This window comes from Lucilia sericata, unplaced genomic scaffold (genome assembly GCF_015586225.1).
Source record: "Lucilia sericata isolate MDLA Ls3-8-SP2 unplaced genomic scaffold, ASM1558622v1 Contig000006F_arrow, whole genome shotgun sequence".
NCBI lineage: Eukaryota > Metazoa > Arthropoda > Insecta > Diptera > Calliphoridae > Lucilia > Lucilia sericata.
Genome location: NW_023994047.1, coordinates 1,002,063 through 1,019,526, shown reverse-complemented (window position 1 = coordinate 1,019,526; position 17,464 = coordinate 1,002,063). Strand labels below are relative to the sequence as shown.

Sequence of the window (17,464 nt, the reverse complement as noted above, 5' to 3'; positions counted from 1 at the left end):
TTCTTTTAATTGAATTAACTCTTTTAAGTTTGAAATGAAAACCTTATTTCATTGAGTTACTTTTTTTTTGTAAAAAAAAACTGAAAATGACACCAACTACTTTTACAACAGCATTTAGGACATTGACTTTAGAAACAAATTCGGAACGTTTCACTATTTTTCTGTTTTTGTGCATTTTTTTTTCATTCTCATTGCGAACAATTCAATACCAAAGGGAAGCGAATGTTACTGCCATCACAGTTGAACACAAAAAAGTTATCAATTGCCAAAACTATATTGTGCAAACTATAATCAAGCTTACGGTTGTTAATACAGGGTTAAGCTAAAAATAGAAATTTCAATTTCAAATACTTTGAAATTTCAAGTGGGCGAGATACCACGCCCTTATAACAGCTGGACACCTCAAATATTTTGCGAGTAACTTTACTGTTATTAGAAATATTTATGAAAAATATGGGCGAAACACCAATAATGGGCGTGGCACCAAACACAAAGTAAGAAGAAAATTCGTATAAAAATTTTGTTAGAGTAACATTATTTTGAATACTCTATACAACCTCTCCTGTAAAGTTAATACCAAAAACTAGAAAGCTTTAATAGAATGGCGAAGTACACTGGGTATAGCTAAAGCTTATATTTAAACTTTTTATACACCCTGTTTTTAACATAAATAGGGTGAAACTATATCGAGAGGGTGCCTCTAGTGCTGTGTACATACAGTGATTTAAAAAGGAAATGAATTAACAGAAGAAAAAAATAGGGAAAACTACTAACTTGCCAACAGTTAGAATCCAACATCTAACGGTCACAATTAAATCCTTTCCAGAAAAGTATATAGCGTCAGTTTTAACGCCATTGAAAAATTCAACTCAAAAATAGTAATAAAGAAAAAGTTTTTTTTTTAAATGTGACATTACTTTTATGTTACAATAATATACACATAATATATTTTTCTCAACTCAGTTTATAGAAATGTTTAGACATGATTGCAAAAGAAGAACTAAAGAAAAGAATAGGAAAAACTTTGTTAAGGCAAAGTACGTTCCTTGCTAATTACTTCTATCGTCAATAAAAGTTTATACTTTTGTTTGCAAACTTTTAGTTTATATTACTTTTTTTTATAACAACTTTTTCTCTAACTCTTTCTCTCCTTCTTTCTTCAGACTTTATATTTAAAATTTTATTAGAATCTTTTTATTTTTTTGAAACATTTAAATCATTTTGCTGCTAAAGCAACAGTATTATGGAAAATATATGCATTTAAAGGTGGACTAACTATTACAATTACAATGCAAGTCTGTTAGGATTTAAGTAAAGAAAAAGTTTTTGCCACTATTTGTTTTGCTAACTTTTTGGACAAAATTGTTTTAAAACAAATCCTTTTACATAATTCTTTTCTACAAATGTCCACCTTTTTTGCTGTTGTTGTTGTTGTCAAATGTTTGTAGCAAAAACTAAAACAAACGAAACGAAATTAATATTCAACCCTTTTTAGCATTAACATTAAAAGGTTTAGCATATGAATCATTTAAAGTTATGAATACATACATAGATATGTGTGTATATATACGAATACATATGTAATTTTTTTTTATGAATTTCATAAAAAAGAAGTTGTCTTTGAGCAAAGTCCTTTGATTTAACTGTTTGACAAATTTGTAGAGAATTTACTTAAAAAGTAGTAAGTAGCAAAGTAGAGGGAGAAATTTAAAGTGTTCTCTGTCTCAATCTAAAATATAAAAGGGAAGATAAAAAACTATCTTCAAAATATAATTTAAGCGGTTGTGTTCTTATACATACTTTAACTATGAAATATGAACCAGTAGCCCTTGACTATTGTGCATTAAAACAGAAAAAATCTCTTGACAATAACAATTACCGATGTATTATTTTACTATATATTGAAAGTTAACTTTGATTTCAGATTTCTTTTCAAAAACTGTCTCAGCAATCTTCTTGTTTAAACATGAATTAATAAGTAATTAAAAATATCACTCATACCACCCGCAACACTTTGACTATTGTGAATTAAAATATAACAAAAGACTTGCTGATGGTTTTAAGTTGAAAATTTGTCTGATTTTCTCTTGATGAAGATAACAGTGACATATGAATTATTGTTTTAACTAGAAATTTATATATAATTTAAAAAATTACTCATACCACCTGAAGTCCTTAAAAATTGTGAATTAAAACTTAATAAATTAGCTTATTAAAAGAATTACTAAGAGATATTAAAGTTGATAGTAAACTTTTGCTTCAAAATTACTACCATTTTCTTTTAAATAAAACAAAATTGTGAATAAATTAACTTATTCACTAAAACTATCATAAAAAAAGTAATTAAATTCCTTCAAATATATAACTTCCCACAAAAAAATATTTATAAAAAACCTTTCCAATTAAATCCTAAAATCTTAAAACTCTAATGTCATATGTTATTAAGAAATCTAATTGCAAAACCTCAACCACTCTACAAATAAGTGAAAGAAGAGACCTACTTACTAGGTTTTCTAATCAAAAGATTTCCTTATACTTATGTACATCCCAAAAATATTATCGTTTATTTTTTAATGAGTGGATATGTATAGAAAACTTTCTAAACTTTTATATTGACAGTACGTTGTACTAATTTTTTGTAAATTAAACACATACACTAACACATGAACTCTTATATACATACATATGTATGTATGTATGTTTGTACATAGAAACATTTGTAGGTTTTTGTTTTTCTTCATTGTGCTCTTTCTAAAAGGAAAGTAAAATTTGTAAAGATTTTCATCATTCAACAAAATTAAAGAAAACAAACATTACTCCTAAGAGTCCTATAAGAACTGTAGAAGCAACCCAACCAAAACAGCTCTTTTGAATTCACATGAAGCCAATTTACTAAAACAGACAAATGTTCATTTAAAACTACATAGATACCTTTAGAAATATGTACTTATATGTAGTACATACCTATACATTAGAAACTAGAAAATGAAAACATACATATATGTAGATTTAAGTACATATAAGTAAACACATGCACTTCTCTGGTTAAACAATAATAATAGTAGTTGTAGTAGTAGCAAAATCAGCAGCAATATGTAGTAGTAGCTGAATTAGTATTAGTAGTAGTTTCTCCCCTTTAAACAATATGAAAAGGAAAATCCTTATAAAGTTGTCGTACTTTAACTAAAGAAACGGATGTAAGCTAAAGGTTTCTTTTCTATTTTTTTGTTGCTGTCTTTGCTTTTTCTTTTCTTTACTTTGTTTTTTCGTGAATATGTTTATATTATAAAGAAGTTTAATAAATTTTAAATGTTTTTCCCACTTTGCTGTCAAGAAGAGGATATACAAATTTAGCTATATATGCTCGTATTGCTCTTCAAAACTCATAGATATTGTGGGAATTAAAGCATTTAATTCAATTGTTTTTAAGTGTTTGCTGTTAGTTTTCATTAAAGTTAGTTTTTGCTGCAAGTTATTTGCTTAAGCTTGAGAATAGTAAATTAAAAGAAAATTTAACCTGCTTTTGGCTAAAAAAAACAATTGTTATATATCTTGTTGTTAAGATTAAGGGAAATAGAAAAGTTGTGAAAATTTTTTAAATTTGAAATATAATATCTTCATTTTCATTTGATTACGGCAAAAGTTCTAAAAGCTCTTTTGGTGCTGTAATTTAAAAACATTTGGTCCTTCGGATCGAGTGCTTTATTACTAATGATAATAGTTTGATATATATTATAAAATTATATAATTTCTTTATAGAAAATGAATAACTCCTTAAAAAAGATAAAGTAAAAAAAATTTATAAATTATTTTTAAATTATTAAAGTTTTTCCTTTATACTGTTACAAAAAATAATATTAACTTATTTATATTAAAAAAAAAACTTCTAATTACACAAATTACATTACTTCAGCAGAAAATCTGCAATTAGGTCCTTCGAAACTTAAGAATTCTTTAAAATCTACGAAAAGTGTGACCTCCTAAAGGAGTAATTATACATACTCCTTTAGGAGCTAAGTCTTTATAAGTAAATATTGCTTTATATGTACATATTCAGGCTAAAAAAAACTACATGAAAAAGAAATAATTTTCATAACTATTGTTATACACAGAAAAGTGTGACATATTATGCCAGCCCAAAAGTATGCTAAGAGCGTGCAAAAACTCAACTTGCTACATTGAAATAAGAGTATGCAAGTGTATATGTGTGTGTGTGATTGTGCAACGGAATATAAAAGTGTATGTATGCCAAATATGAATAAATCCAGAAAATGCAAACACATTCAAACAATACTAACATCTTTTAAATGTTTTTTTTTATAATATTTTCCATTTTTTTAGATTTTTTAATATTAAAACAAAAAACTCACATACGTATATAAATATGTATACATATGTATATGTACATATGTATGTATATTTATTTGTATGTATTTTTTATATGTATGTTAAAAAAATACCTTAAATATAAAACTTTTTCGTCATGTTTCCTTTTGTTTAGTAAATAATAACAACATAAAGTTGTAACTGCTTTAAAAATAAGTTTTAAAAAAGATTTTCTAAATTGTATAGAATATGCATAAATTTGCACAAACTTAAAAAAAAGTTAACTAAATTTAAAATTTTTCAAATTTCATAGAAAATCATTTAACTTTTTTATTATATTTCTCTAGGGTCCTTATCTTTTTATATATATTTTTTTTGCACTATTTTAACTGATTTAAATTCAAAGATTTTACTGCTCTCTGTTAGTTTTTTATTTAATAGTACTTCTTTTTAAGTTTTCTCTTACTTTTTTTGTTTACCTTTTTACCACTTCGTTTAAGAAGTTTGTAATGCATTTTTGTTAAAATTAAACTTCCTAGTTATTTCTTTTTTTTATTATTATTATTTTAATATTTACATTTATTGCATTTTTCGTGTTACTACTGGTCGTTGGCACAAATATCCTGCGTGCTGTTTTTTTTTTCTTACTTTTCTTCTGTAGCTTTTCTCTTTCTTTTTATAGGATTTTTTTTAATAAACTCACACAGTAGTTTTGTATAGTGTAAAAGGAGTAAAAAGAAGTGAGAGGATTGCATGTATAAAAAAAAAAGAATGAATGAAAGCAAGAAGCCCACAAGGCAAAGAAGTTTTTGTGTTCGTATGTGTGTGTAAGCTTTGATGGCCTCAATGAATATGTCGCCTGCATTGCAAGGACTTTATAAAATTCCACATATACAAAAACCAGAATCTGTTTTAACATGCCGGTTTTATGTGTGTGTGGGACAGATTTTTTTTGTTCCTTTCTTCAACTCTTATGGATTTCTTTTAAAGTGTAGTATATACCTTTGGAAATACATAGTAAATAAATATATGCATGTGCATGCATAAAGGAAATCATTTCAATACTTTACTTAGATTTTTTTCTAATAAAGAAAACACACAGAGAGATTGAGAGAAAGGACACATTTAAATAAGTATTTGTATTAATACGCCTACACTATATGTTTTCTTTAACTGTAAATTCTAGAAGTTTCCGGATATACACCTCTTATAATAAGTAGAACATAACTATTATTTTCAACAATATTCTTAAGATTTTTATATCCTACAATTACCTCCTATCGGCTCAGAGTCACTTTATAAGGCGATTAATCTATGCCCGTCTGTCCATCTGTGTGTAAACCTTGTGCGCATATTCCAGGACGCAATTTTCACTATGAAATTCGGTACATACTTTTCTCTTGGCCCATAGACGAAACCTATTGAAAATGGTTGAAGACGGTCCATTATTTCACCTAGCCCCACTACAACTGTAACCCCCGAATAGAACTATTGAGTTCATAATTTTGTTTTCGACAATATTCTTATAATTTGTATACCCTACACCCACCTTAAAGAATACCTATCGGCTCAGAATCACTTTCTGAGGCGATTAATCTAAGCCCGACTGTGTGTCCATGTAAATCCTTTGCGCATGCTCCAGGTCGTAATTTTCAGGATGGAATTCGGCATATACTTTTCTTTTAGCTCATGGACCTTTTGAACCTATTGAAAATGGTTGAAGTCGGTACATTATTTTACCTAGCCGCCCTACAGAACTATTGAGTTCATAATTATGTTTAATGTTCTAGTATCTCTACAAAATATTACTGCCGATTTTCTTCACGATCGTTTGATCCTACACAGAGGGAAAAAAAGTATACACGCCTGGTACCAAATTGACAACAAATTTTTCAATAACATCCGTTGCACATCTGTTGTCTAAAACTTAACATGTGTGGTAAGCTCAAAATCCGTTGTCAATAATGAGCTTACCATGTTTGTTAACAACGGATGTGCATAAAATTTAGATTGCGACAATGTTGACAACGTTGCGTGGTCAACATTAAATGTTGTTGTTGTATGTATATACTTGACAATGAATGTTATTGAAAAATTTAGTGTCAATTTGATACCAGGCGTGTATATTTTTTCCCTCTGTGTAGTTCTCATACAAAGTCCCCTTCAGAAAATGTCTTGAAGGAAAATAATTCACTTATAAACTCTAGTATTATAATGAAATTCTTGATAAAGTAAACGTAAATCCCTCTACCAGGTTTCTTCTTTGAATTTCTGTAATAAAAAAATACAACTTTATTTCATATTTTTTTTCAAATTTTATAGATTTAAGCATTCCAATTAAATTTAATTTACAAAATTAATATGAAAATTGCTTATAAAAATTAATCTATATAACTTTTAGTTTGAATTTAAAGCCTGAAAATATTTTACAAAATATTTCAATTATAAATCCTGTGCATAATATTAAAAAAAAGCTTTTCTACCTCTACTATACCAGCATAATAAGACTTTCATATTTTCCAAACTATTAAGAGACAGTTGAATAAATACACCAGTGGTAAAGTAAAAAATATATATTAAAAAACTATTGCAAAATATTCAACACAGAATTTTTTTTTAATAAAAAATATTCTCTATAAAAAGAGCTGGTGGTCATACTTATTTGTTATATAAATACTACATAAAAAATTTATTGATTTTTGTTTATTATTACTTGTTTTACTTTTTTTCAATACTATAAAACATACCTGTCGTTTTAAGCTCAATACAAGTCCTTCCACTTGTTTGCCGGAACTGAATGCTTGTAATAAACCATTATGGAAATCATCGTTGCCATAGAGACCTGTAATATATAAATAAAAAAAATCTATTAAAATATTTCTGATAAAAAAAAAACAAACTAAAAAATTAAACATAAAATTAGTGATAACAAGAGAGTAGATAAAAAAAGCCGACTTTAATACCACCAATGAAGTATCAATTGACCCTTTTTTGTTAATTGAATTTGTTGGGTAAAGTCAATGATCTCAGTCTATGGCTATGGCCATATAATCAATATTAAAATTGAAATTATATGCAGCTAAAAAATAGCACTATTAAACGAAAAACAACAAAGCAATCAGCCAATTCTGTTGAAGCCCTATGCTTACAATACAGATCAAAGTAGAAAGGAATGCAAGAAATTGAGAGAGAAAATAAAAACGTTGGCCCTTTTTTATACAGTCAATTATCATAAAATGTTCTTCAGACACAAGGCGATACAAAATACTGCAAGAAATTGCAATACATATTAAATATGTATGCATTTTCCATTTATATTATTAAAAATAATTGGTATAAACCAGAGGTTGGCATAAAGAGTATTTGTCTTACTCAGCAGACAGGACACGGTTATGTTAAAAGCAAAAAGATTTTTGTGATTTTTGTTTTTAAAGTTTTTTTTTTTTTTTTTTTTTTTGAAATGACTCAGTCCCTGTTGGCTTTGAAAGCCGATCACAGAAAATTTTAAATCTTTGCTGGTTAGTTTTTATTGCTGTTGTGTCTTACTCTTTGTTGGTCCTTGTTTGTTTCCTATATTGTGAGTCAGTGTCTTGGAAATGAGCAAATTATGCGCTTAAATTCTTAACAATCAAACATTTTACTAGATTGTATTACAACAATTATAAAAACAAACTTACATTGTATTCATTCATTTCTTTATTTATTTGTCTATATACATTTATCTATGTATGTAGGTGGGTCTGTTACGAAGAACTCTTACTACCAGTCATCACCCATCATACTCTTAGTGTTGTTAGTGAAATTAAACCACAAATACAAGACGCGAATAAAAAAAATATTACAATTTGTAGAAAACTGAAATAGGGTCGGAAATTGAATTATTTTCCCGCATAGTGAAGTCAGTCCAAACAAAACAAATAAACAAACAAAATATAATAATAATGGAACAGAACAGACAAACAAACAACCAAGCAGTTAGGCAAGGCTAGCACCCAAGCAAACCATACGGTACAGTCAGTCAGTCAGCTTGCTTGTTTGCCTGCATCTATAGACCCAACCAAGCGTTCACTCTGTTGGCATCCTTTTATTTTTTATATAATTTTTTTTTGTATGTCACTTAAGCCCTTAATCCTTAAAATAATTGTATTTTACAATAAAAAAGCACACATACAAAAAACCATTCTCAAAAATATAAAAAATGAAATAATAACAAGAAGACAACGACGACGACGACACACTAACAAGAAGATAAAAAAAAAATATTATTATTTTTTTAAACAACATTTGGAACAGTTGACAAAATGAAATGAAAACAGACAAACTAGGGAAGAAGAGAGGGAGAGCGGCAGAGCAATGGAAAAAACGAATGAAATTGTAGCAATTGTAGCATACAGAACTGATTATAATAAGTCAGTGACAGGACAACATTCGTAGTCCATAATGTTTACACGGTAGATATGACAATAATAAGTCGTCTACTCCTACAATAACTACAGTCTGATGTGGTATGCTGGCTCACTCACCCACAGATTTTAAATTACAATGTTATTTATTGGTGGCATAAGCGAAATGCATTCATTCATTGTCTGTAAAGATGTTATTAAACCTTTAGTAGGGGTGAGAAATTGGATGCAACTTTGCTCTAGAAGCATTTTTACTTAGAGAGATCATTAGATAAGCATAGAATGATAATTTTGACTATTAAGCTTTCGTTTAAACTTAAAGGGGAGGGTATAACTCCTTCTTGATAAACTCCCACTGATCTTGTATGAAGCGAGATCAGATTGATTGAGAACTATTCTTACTTAGATAGATCATTAGGCAAAAAATTTTGTTTAAACCTAATCGGGGCGGGTCTATAGGATTTATATCGGCTTCTTAATATATTACCACTGAACTTGCATGCACCAAGATCACAATGTTCATCATCAAAGGACGTTAATTCGAAAAATCTTTGGTTTAGAAGTATTCTTACTTTAGCCAAGCATACAAAGATCATTTTTACTGTACAGTTTTCCTTTAAATTCTTCTTAATATACTCTCACTGATCTTGTATGCAGCAAGATCGCTATGTTGATTATCAAAGGGCGTTAATTCGAAAAATCTTTGATTTAGAAGTACTCTTACTTAGACAAAGCTTTAATTAAGTACACAATGGTCTTATTAACTATATACACTCTGTTTAAAACTAATTGAGCCGGGTCTACAGGATTTATATCCCTTCTGGATCTCACTGATCTGAAAGTTGATCATCTAAGAAAGTTAATTATGTCTTTCTGTCTCAGGGATCTACTTTACTAGTTTGAACTTTTTTTGCTCCTACCGACTTTTAAGGGTTTAAATATAAATCTGTGTTTTTTCACTTTAATCTTTATGTCCATACAAGTCTTGTATTTACTTTGTAAAAAAGAAGAAAAATATTTCTTTTTGTTTTACTTTTTATTTTCAATTATAAATCTTTGCATTTGTTTCTTTACTCTTCTCTCGTTTTGTTGGTGTTTTTTGTCTTTTTGTTTTCTTGTATAGTACTTACCCAAACCTATGGCAGCACATGTCATCAATGTAATAATCACCAAAGAACAACTTTGACATCTTTGTGCGCTGGGTTTTCGTTGCTTACGGTCACAGCAGCGTGTGAGCAGATATAATAGTAAGCCAAACAGTGATAATATTAATAAACCGGCGGGAATTGAAGCCAAAATGCCCAGACTCTGCAATTAAAATAAATAACAAAAAAAAAAAAGAAAATAAGTTTTTTAATATGCAAATTTATATAAAAAAAGTCATAAAACAAGTGTTTAAAATTAATTAAAAATAAAAATACGATTATTTTAAAAAAATCAATATAAATTATTTTAAGTTAAATTCTCATAATATACTTTTAAGGCTACAAAATCTAAATCATTTATTTACTCTAAGATTTACAACAACCCACACATGAAATTCATTAAATTTGTTTTAATTTGAAAATTACCCTTGCGTAATGAATTGCAATTTAAGCAGACATACTCATACACACACATGTCTAAGCGCATTTGGCCTCCTAAAGCTGTTTTTGACAAACAATAGTAAATGTCAAACACAACAAAATTTTCACAATTTCTGAAACCGGAAATAGTATTTTTTCGTTAATGCTATTAAATTTTGTTGTTGTTGTGTAAACACTCTTCATACCCTTATAAAGAGCAATGAAAGATTTCAATGAATATAATAAAGGGTTTTAATGTAATTTACGAATTTAAAGTCTTTTTTTCTGAATTTGAATTTTATTTCACATTAAATGAAGCAGTAACTTGAGTCTTAATATAGAGTTGAAGGAGGACAATACAAATAACACATCAACACATCTTTTTTTAGCAATAAATACAATAACTAAATAAGTAAATATATACATTTCTATTATATTATACTTATTTACTGGTACATAAAGTGAAGAGCAAGTATCTATCTAACCAAATAGATATTTTCCAACATTTAAGAACAACAACAACATGCACATTATAAATGTTTATTATAATATAATGTGGAAAAATGATTGTAAATAGAATTATCATAATGTCATGGAGTAGCTACTTATGATGATAGTTGAAGTATAGATATATAGAGATGATGACGATATTGATGATGATTGTTTAGAAGAAGAATGTCAAGAAAACATATACATGAAAATAAACCTGAACTGTTTCTTTATACTTTATACTTGTATCTTGTTCGGTTTGGTTGCTACTCATAGTTGTTGTCCATGCATCAGTGCTCAGGATTTTTACAACTAAATCACGTACGTACGAAAACAACAAGAACAACAAGAAAAATCGTTGTAGATGTGTAAAAACAACTTATGAGTGTAACGTGTAGAGTGCAAAAGTTTAAATGCAAAAATTTATTGGTGTGGGAAAAATTCATTTCTGTAGGAGTTTTACTTTAAATCTTCGCACTAACCAGATTGCATTAAGAAATCTTGACAATTATCTCCAAAATTCTTAGAAAAATATTCTTAGTTTTTAGTCTATAGTCTAGTCTAGTCTATAGTCTAGTCTATAGTCTAGCCTATAGTCTAGTCTATAGTCTAGTCTATAGTCTAGTCTATAGTCTAGTCTATAGTCTAGTCTATAGTCTAGTCTATAGTCTAGTCTATAGTCTAGTCTATAGTCTAGCCTATAGTCTAGTCTATAGTCTAGTCTATAGTCTAGTCTATAGTCTAGTCTATAGTCTAGTCTATAGTTTAGTCTCTAGTTTTGTCTATAGTCTAGTCTATAGTCTAGTCTATAGTCTAGTCTATAGTCTAGTCTATAGTCTAGTCTATAGTCTAGTCTATAGTTTAGTCTATAGTCTAGTCTATAGTCTAGTCTATAGTCTAGTCTATAGTCTAGTCTAGTCTATAGTCTAGTCTAGTCTATAGTCTAGTCTAGTCTAGTCTATAGTCTAGTCTATAGTCTAGTCTAGTTTAGTTTATAGTCTAGTCTAGTCTATAGTAGTCTATAGTCTAGTCTATAGTCTAGTCTAAGTCTAGTCTATAGTCTAGTCTATAGTCTAGTCTATAGTCTAGTCTATAGTCTAGTCTATAGTTAGTCTATAGTCTAGTCTAAGTTCTAGTCTATAGTCTAGTCTATAGTCTAGTCTATAGTCTAGTCTATAGTCTAGTCTATAGTCTAGTCTATAGTCTAGTCTATAGTCTAGTCTATAGTCTAGTCTATAGTCTAGTCTATAGTCTAGTCTATAGTCTAGTCTATAGTCTAGTCTATAGTCTAGTCTATAGTCTAGTCTCTAGCTCTAGTCTATAGTCTAGTCTATAGTCTAGTCTATAGTCTAGTCTATAGTCTAGTCTATAGTCTAGTCTATAGTCTAGTCTATAGTCTAGTCTATAGTCTAGTCTATAGTCTAGTCTATAGTCTAGTTCTATAGTCTAGTCTATAGTCTAGTCTATAGTCTAGTCTATAGTCTAGTCTATAGTCTAGTCTATAGTCTAGTCTATAGTCTAGTCTATAGTCTAGTCTATAGTCTAGTCTATAGTCTAGTCTATAGTCTAGTCTATAGTCTAGTCTATAGTCTAGTCTATAGTCTAGTCTATAGTCTAGTCTATAGTCTAGTCTATAGTCTAGTCTATAGTTTAGTCTATAGTCTAGTCTATAGTCTAGTCTATAGTCTAGTCTATAGTCTAGTCTATAGTCTAGTCTATAGTCTAGTCTATAGTCTAGTCTATAGTCTAGTCTATAGTCTAGTCTATAGTCTAGTCTATAGTCTAGTCTATAGTCTAGTCTATAGTCTAGTCTATAGTCTAGTCTATATTCTAGTCTACAGTCTAGTTTATAGTTTAGTCTATAGTCTAGTCTATAGTCTAGTCTATAGTCTAGTCTATAGTCTAGTCTATTCTATAGTCTAGTCTATAGTCTCGTCTAGTCTATAGTCTAGTCTACGTTCTAGTCTATAGTGTAGCCTTTATGCTAGTCTAAAGTTATAAGTTAGTAGTGTTCTAAAATTTTAATTTTTCATGTCTGTAGCAGAAATTGCTCTTGCACCTACCTAATACATATATTTGGAGTGCTGGTACATATAATAATATTTTTATACGAAGTACTTTCATCTTTGTATGCTAGAGTCTGTCTGTCTTTTTGTCCGTCCATTTGTACTTTTGTACAAAAAAACTAAACTAAAATTGAAACTACAACTTCATACAACTTGTATTTACTTAACACGAATAAAAGTTCAATTGTTTGCGATTTTCCTTTTTATTTCAACATTATTCTGTTTGCAACACACACACTCAAAGAACACAATAACCGACTCCATTATACTCTACACTTTCTATGGTGTGAAAGTGAAGTAAATTGCATAGAGCGATGAATGAATGGATGAATGAGCAGTAGTGGGTGGAGTTTTAAAAGCAACCTGCTTTTATATGGATATTAATACAACAACAACAAAAAGTTGAAAATGAAAGAAAATAAACTATAAATACACAAGTTACATGTTTTACAATTTTAATTTAAATTTAACCAAGAACATAAAAGAGGAAATGCATAAACTACCGTATTGACATTATACAGGCGGGCAGCAAGTCAGCACTATAAAAAAAAGTTTTGCTATAGAACGGAAATAAAAATGACGTGCTTTGAATTCATGTAGTTATTCATGAACTATTCTCAATATAATTATTCTAAAGAAAATAATTATTTTTAACTTTTACAAAAATGAAATTCTTGGAAAAGTATTTAGCAAGATTTTCTTGTTGTTATTGTTTAAGAAAACTAAAAGAAATTAACCAAAATAATTTTTAGTATTTTGCTTTTCTGGTTTTTAAGTTTATGATTTCTAGTTTACGTCTTTAGCTTTCTGCTTGTTTTTTTTATGGGAAATCTGCAGTCTGTCTGTCAGTCATTTGTTACACATATGGTTCTTAATTTACTTAAGCATATTGTTTGTCGACTGAACTTCTGCCCCAACATTTAACATTGATTTTGTTTTTTGTAAGAGTGAGAGTATATGTTGGTTTCATACATGTGTATACTCCAGTTTTTTTTTTATAGTGGAGTTTATTTGTTTGAATATTTTTTTTTTCGAAAATATTTCGGTTGCCAACAAGTTATTTTGGTTTGTTTCTTTAAAGGTTGCCACATTTGATGGAAAAAATTAATATTTAAAATCTAAAATTTATAGGATATAACCGGTTTTGACTTGCTAAAAGACTAGCTACATAATAGTACAACGAACTACAGACAAGTAACCGCTTGTGATTACAAATTAATTTTAAAGAATTTAAGCCTATTAGAATATTTCAACTTTTTGAAATTTTCTTGATTTCTTAAAGCCACTTGGCTACCCTGTAGTTTTTGGATACTCGAATCACTATTGAACACTTGTAGACTAGTGCCTTTGTACAACACAATAATTTTGTTATACTTTTTGTTTGTACTGTTTTCCTTTTTATTGTTTCTTTTTTTGTTCAACAAAAAAATATAAAACAATTGCCATTTATATTCCAGCTTTCAATTGGGATTTACGATACATTTTGTTTTTGTTGTTTTACAGTTCCTTTCTTTTTCATTCAAATAAATCATGATACTGGTAAATTGTAGCATGTTGCAATAATACTACAACCACTTTTAACCTGAGATATGCAAAAAAGCATATTTTTCTTTAACATAAAATATTAAAAAGAAAACACTTGTACCATAAACAGATTTCTTTAAAAAATTAATGGATATTTTGAAATATATATTTTAAATATTATTATGATTTGTATATATAATTCCAATTTTTAAATGAATTTTAATTAAAATGAACAAAACTAGAAATCAATTGCCAAATACATATAAACATATTTATGCCACACACACACACAAATATAGTTTCGATTTTGTAGTTATGTTCTTGCCTTAAATAAATAATGTTTAGCCCAAAACTTTTGCAGCAATTTATCACATGTCAAAAATGTTTACAATAACTTTTCAATGTGTCAATAATACTGTCAACAATTGACAAGGCTGCAATTGTATTATTTAATAGAATCTTTAATACAAATTGCATTTAGAAATGTTATAACTTGTATTACGATAAAAATAGATTTTTTGAAACATAAGAAATTTTCTTAAATACATAACAAAAAATAACTTCTCAAGAACTCAATGACATAGGAACGAATGATCTCTTCAGTTTTGTGTTAAACTAGGAATGCATTCACTTCTTTGGAAGGCTTTAAACATCACTACCAAAGTTGTTAAAACAAGCACAGTAGTAATTAAGTCATTCTTAGCCAAGTAGTTCACTTTTTTTTGGTCAAAGTTATGCAAGTTTAGCATAAAATATTTTTTCTTTTTCTTAAAATTTTTCTCAGTGTATTTGTTTTAAAAGTTTTATTTTTTTATTAAAATTCATAGAAACTAATTTTTTTAAATTGTTCTGCTGTTTTGACATTGTCACTAATTACATTTGATTTTATGAGTAATTAAGTTTCTCAGTCATTTGTAAATGTAAAATTTTTTTCTAAATCCAGATTTAGATAAACTAGTACTTAAAACAAGACTGTATAGACACTGTACAGAAGAGAGAAAAATATTAGTTGAAGCTCGTTTAGTGGTTGTCACATGGAAATGAGACTCATCTAAAGACTACTCATATCACGTTAGACTTTGTGTAGGGTGTAGGCAAATAAATGAACTCTCTGTTAATGCCGACCACTAATCTGATTCTAGCTGCATACATACATTATTAGAAGTAGCTCAAGTAGTGGTTGCCATGGACTTACGTTACCCATATTATGAGCTTTGTTAACGTGGTAGTTCACTACACGCGAACTGTCAAGTAAAGTCGAAGAGACTTCGTTTTAACCGGACCACTTCACTCGTCAGATATATATTATTGCATAGTATTAGATCCAGCCTGTAGCTGTGAAAAATCTCAGGATATCATCAAGCTTAGATCCAGATATCTCACTAAGGTTGGATATTAAGTACCTGCCAAAAAAACAATTTCTCTTAACGGCTAGAGCTGGACATTCACAGAGAAGATGGAAGATCATTTCTTCCTTTCCCTGTCTTTGTAACTGCCTCGATATATCCCGCCAACTTCGGTTTATAAAGTGTATTGTATTGTATTGTGTGTTTCTAGGTTATTCCACCTATTTTCAGCCTTTTGAAGAAAGTATCTGAGGATACTGCTCTTGATAAAACCTAATGGAGTCGCTACTGAAAAGGCGTTAGAAATATCAAGAGCAGAGGACCCAAACAAGGGTAATGTCAGACAGGCGACCAAGTCTTGTCAGATCCTTCTTGCATTGTCTAACTAATAGGGAATAGGTAATATAATGCGAACTCGGGCGGAAGGTAAAAAATGGCTCCCATATTTTTTCATTTAAACTTTTAAACTGTAATCAGTTATATAACTAGTTCTTTGTTAATTTGTTAAGACTAGAATTAGTTGAAATCGTTAGTTTACTTTCAATTATGACTCAAAAAAAACAGTGAGTTCTTTCCCTAAGTAAGCATTGAGAACTGTAATCTGTCATATCTCCAAGTAAACAGTTAAGTAACTAGTTCTTTGTTAGTTTGTTAAGTCTAGAATTGGTTGAAATCGTTAGTTTAATTTCCATTAAGACTCAGAAAAAACAGTGAATTCTTTCGCTAAGTGAGCATTAAGGACTGTATTCAGTCATATCTCCTAGTAAACTGTTAAGTAACTAGTTCTTTGTTAGTTTGTTAAGTCTAGCAATGTTTGAAATCGTTAGTTCCCTTTCCATTATGCTTCTTCATTTAAACCATTAGAGCCACAATGAGTTATTTCGTAATCAGTCATATCTCCAAGTAACTAGTTATATAACTAGTTCTTTGTTAAGACTATGACTCAGAACTTGAGAACAGTAATCAGTCATATCCCTATGTAACCAGTTAAGTAACTAGTTCTTTGTTAGTTTGTTAAGTCTAGAATTGGTTGAAAACGTTAGTTTACTTTCCATTATGCTTCTCCATTTAAACTATTAGAGCCACAATGAGTTATTTCAGTTAAATCACTAGATCTTTAATAATTTGTTTAAACTAGAATCAATTAACTAAATGACTAGTTCTTGGTTAGTTTTGATCACTTTAGAATTTAGATTAATGTTTTATAAAAATAACCTGCTATTTCCGGAATTTAAACTGTTGGAGCTATAGTTCCTATCCTTAGTAACCACTTATGTAACTAGTTGATAGTTAGTTGCCAGTCTCTCATAGCTATGATTATATGTTAAAGAAGACACTTTTTAGTTTCTTTTTAAAAACATTTAGAACTAAAATCAGTTCAGCTTCATTTCCTCTTCAACTTTGAATAAGGTTTTGTAAAAAGGAAATACATTTCTTTAACAAGTCTAATTAAAGTTACACAGTTAGCTAATTTATTCAAGTACTTTTCTAATTAAGTTCTTTATTTTTTTAATTTCACAATTCTAAAATGTGCTACTTATTTCATCATAACTTTTCTTTCTATAAAGTAAAGATACTCAAGAGCTTGATAATCTAATAAACCGTTTGTTGGAGATTTTTTTTTATAATTTGTACTCATCTTCTAGGGCTATATAGTGGATAGTCTTTTAAATATGTAAGATGTTGTTTCTATGATTTGTGTTTGTTTTTTTATTATTACATTAACAATTTGTATTTGTTAAATT

At 28.7% G+C, this 17,464-nt stretch overlaps 1 protein-coding gene and 1 long non-coding RNA gene across 2 annotated transcripts in view; one reads left to right on the top strand and one right to left on the bottom strand.

The window, feature by feature from the left end:
* The window catches only part of LOC119602341, a 195,030-nt gene that overhangs the window by 5,718 nt on the left and 171,848 nt on the right, over positions 1–17,464 (top strand). The window lies entirely within an intron of this gene.
* LOC119602336 overlaps positions 1–17,464 on the bottom strand; it is a 65,816-nt gene that overhangs the window by 16,245 nt on the left and 32,107 nt on the right. The window contains 2 exon segments of the mRNA XM_037953787.1: positions 7,074–7,168; positions 9,860–10,037. Of these exon segments, the coding sequence (XP_037809715.1) occupies positions 7,074–7,168; positions 9,860–10,037 (273 nt within the window).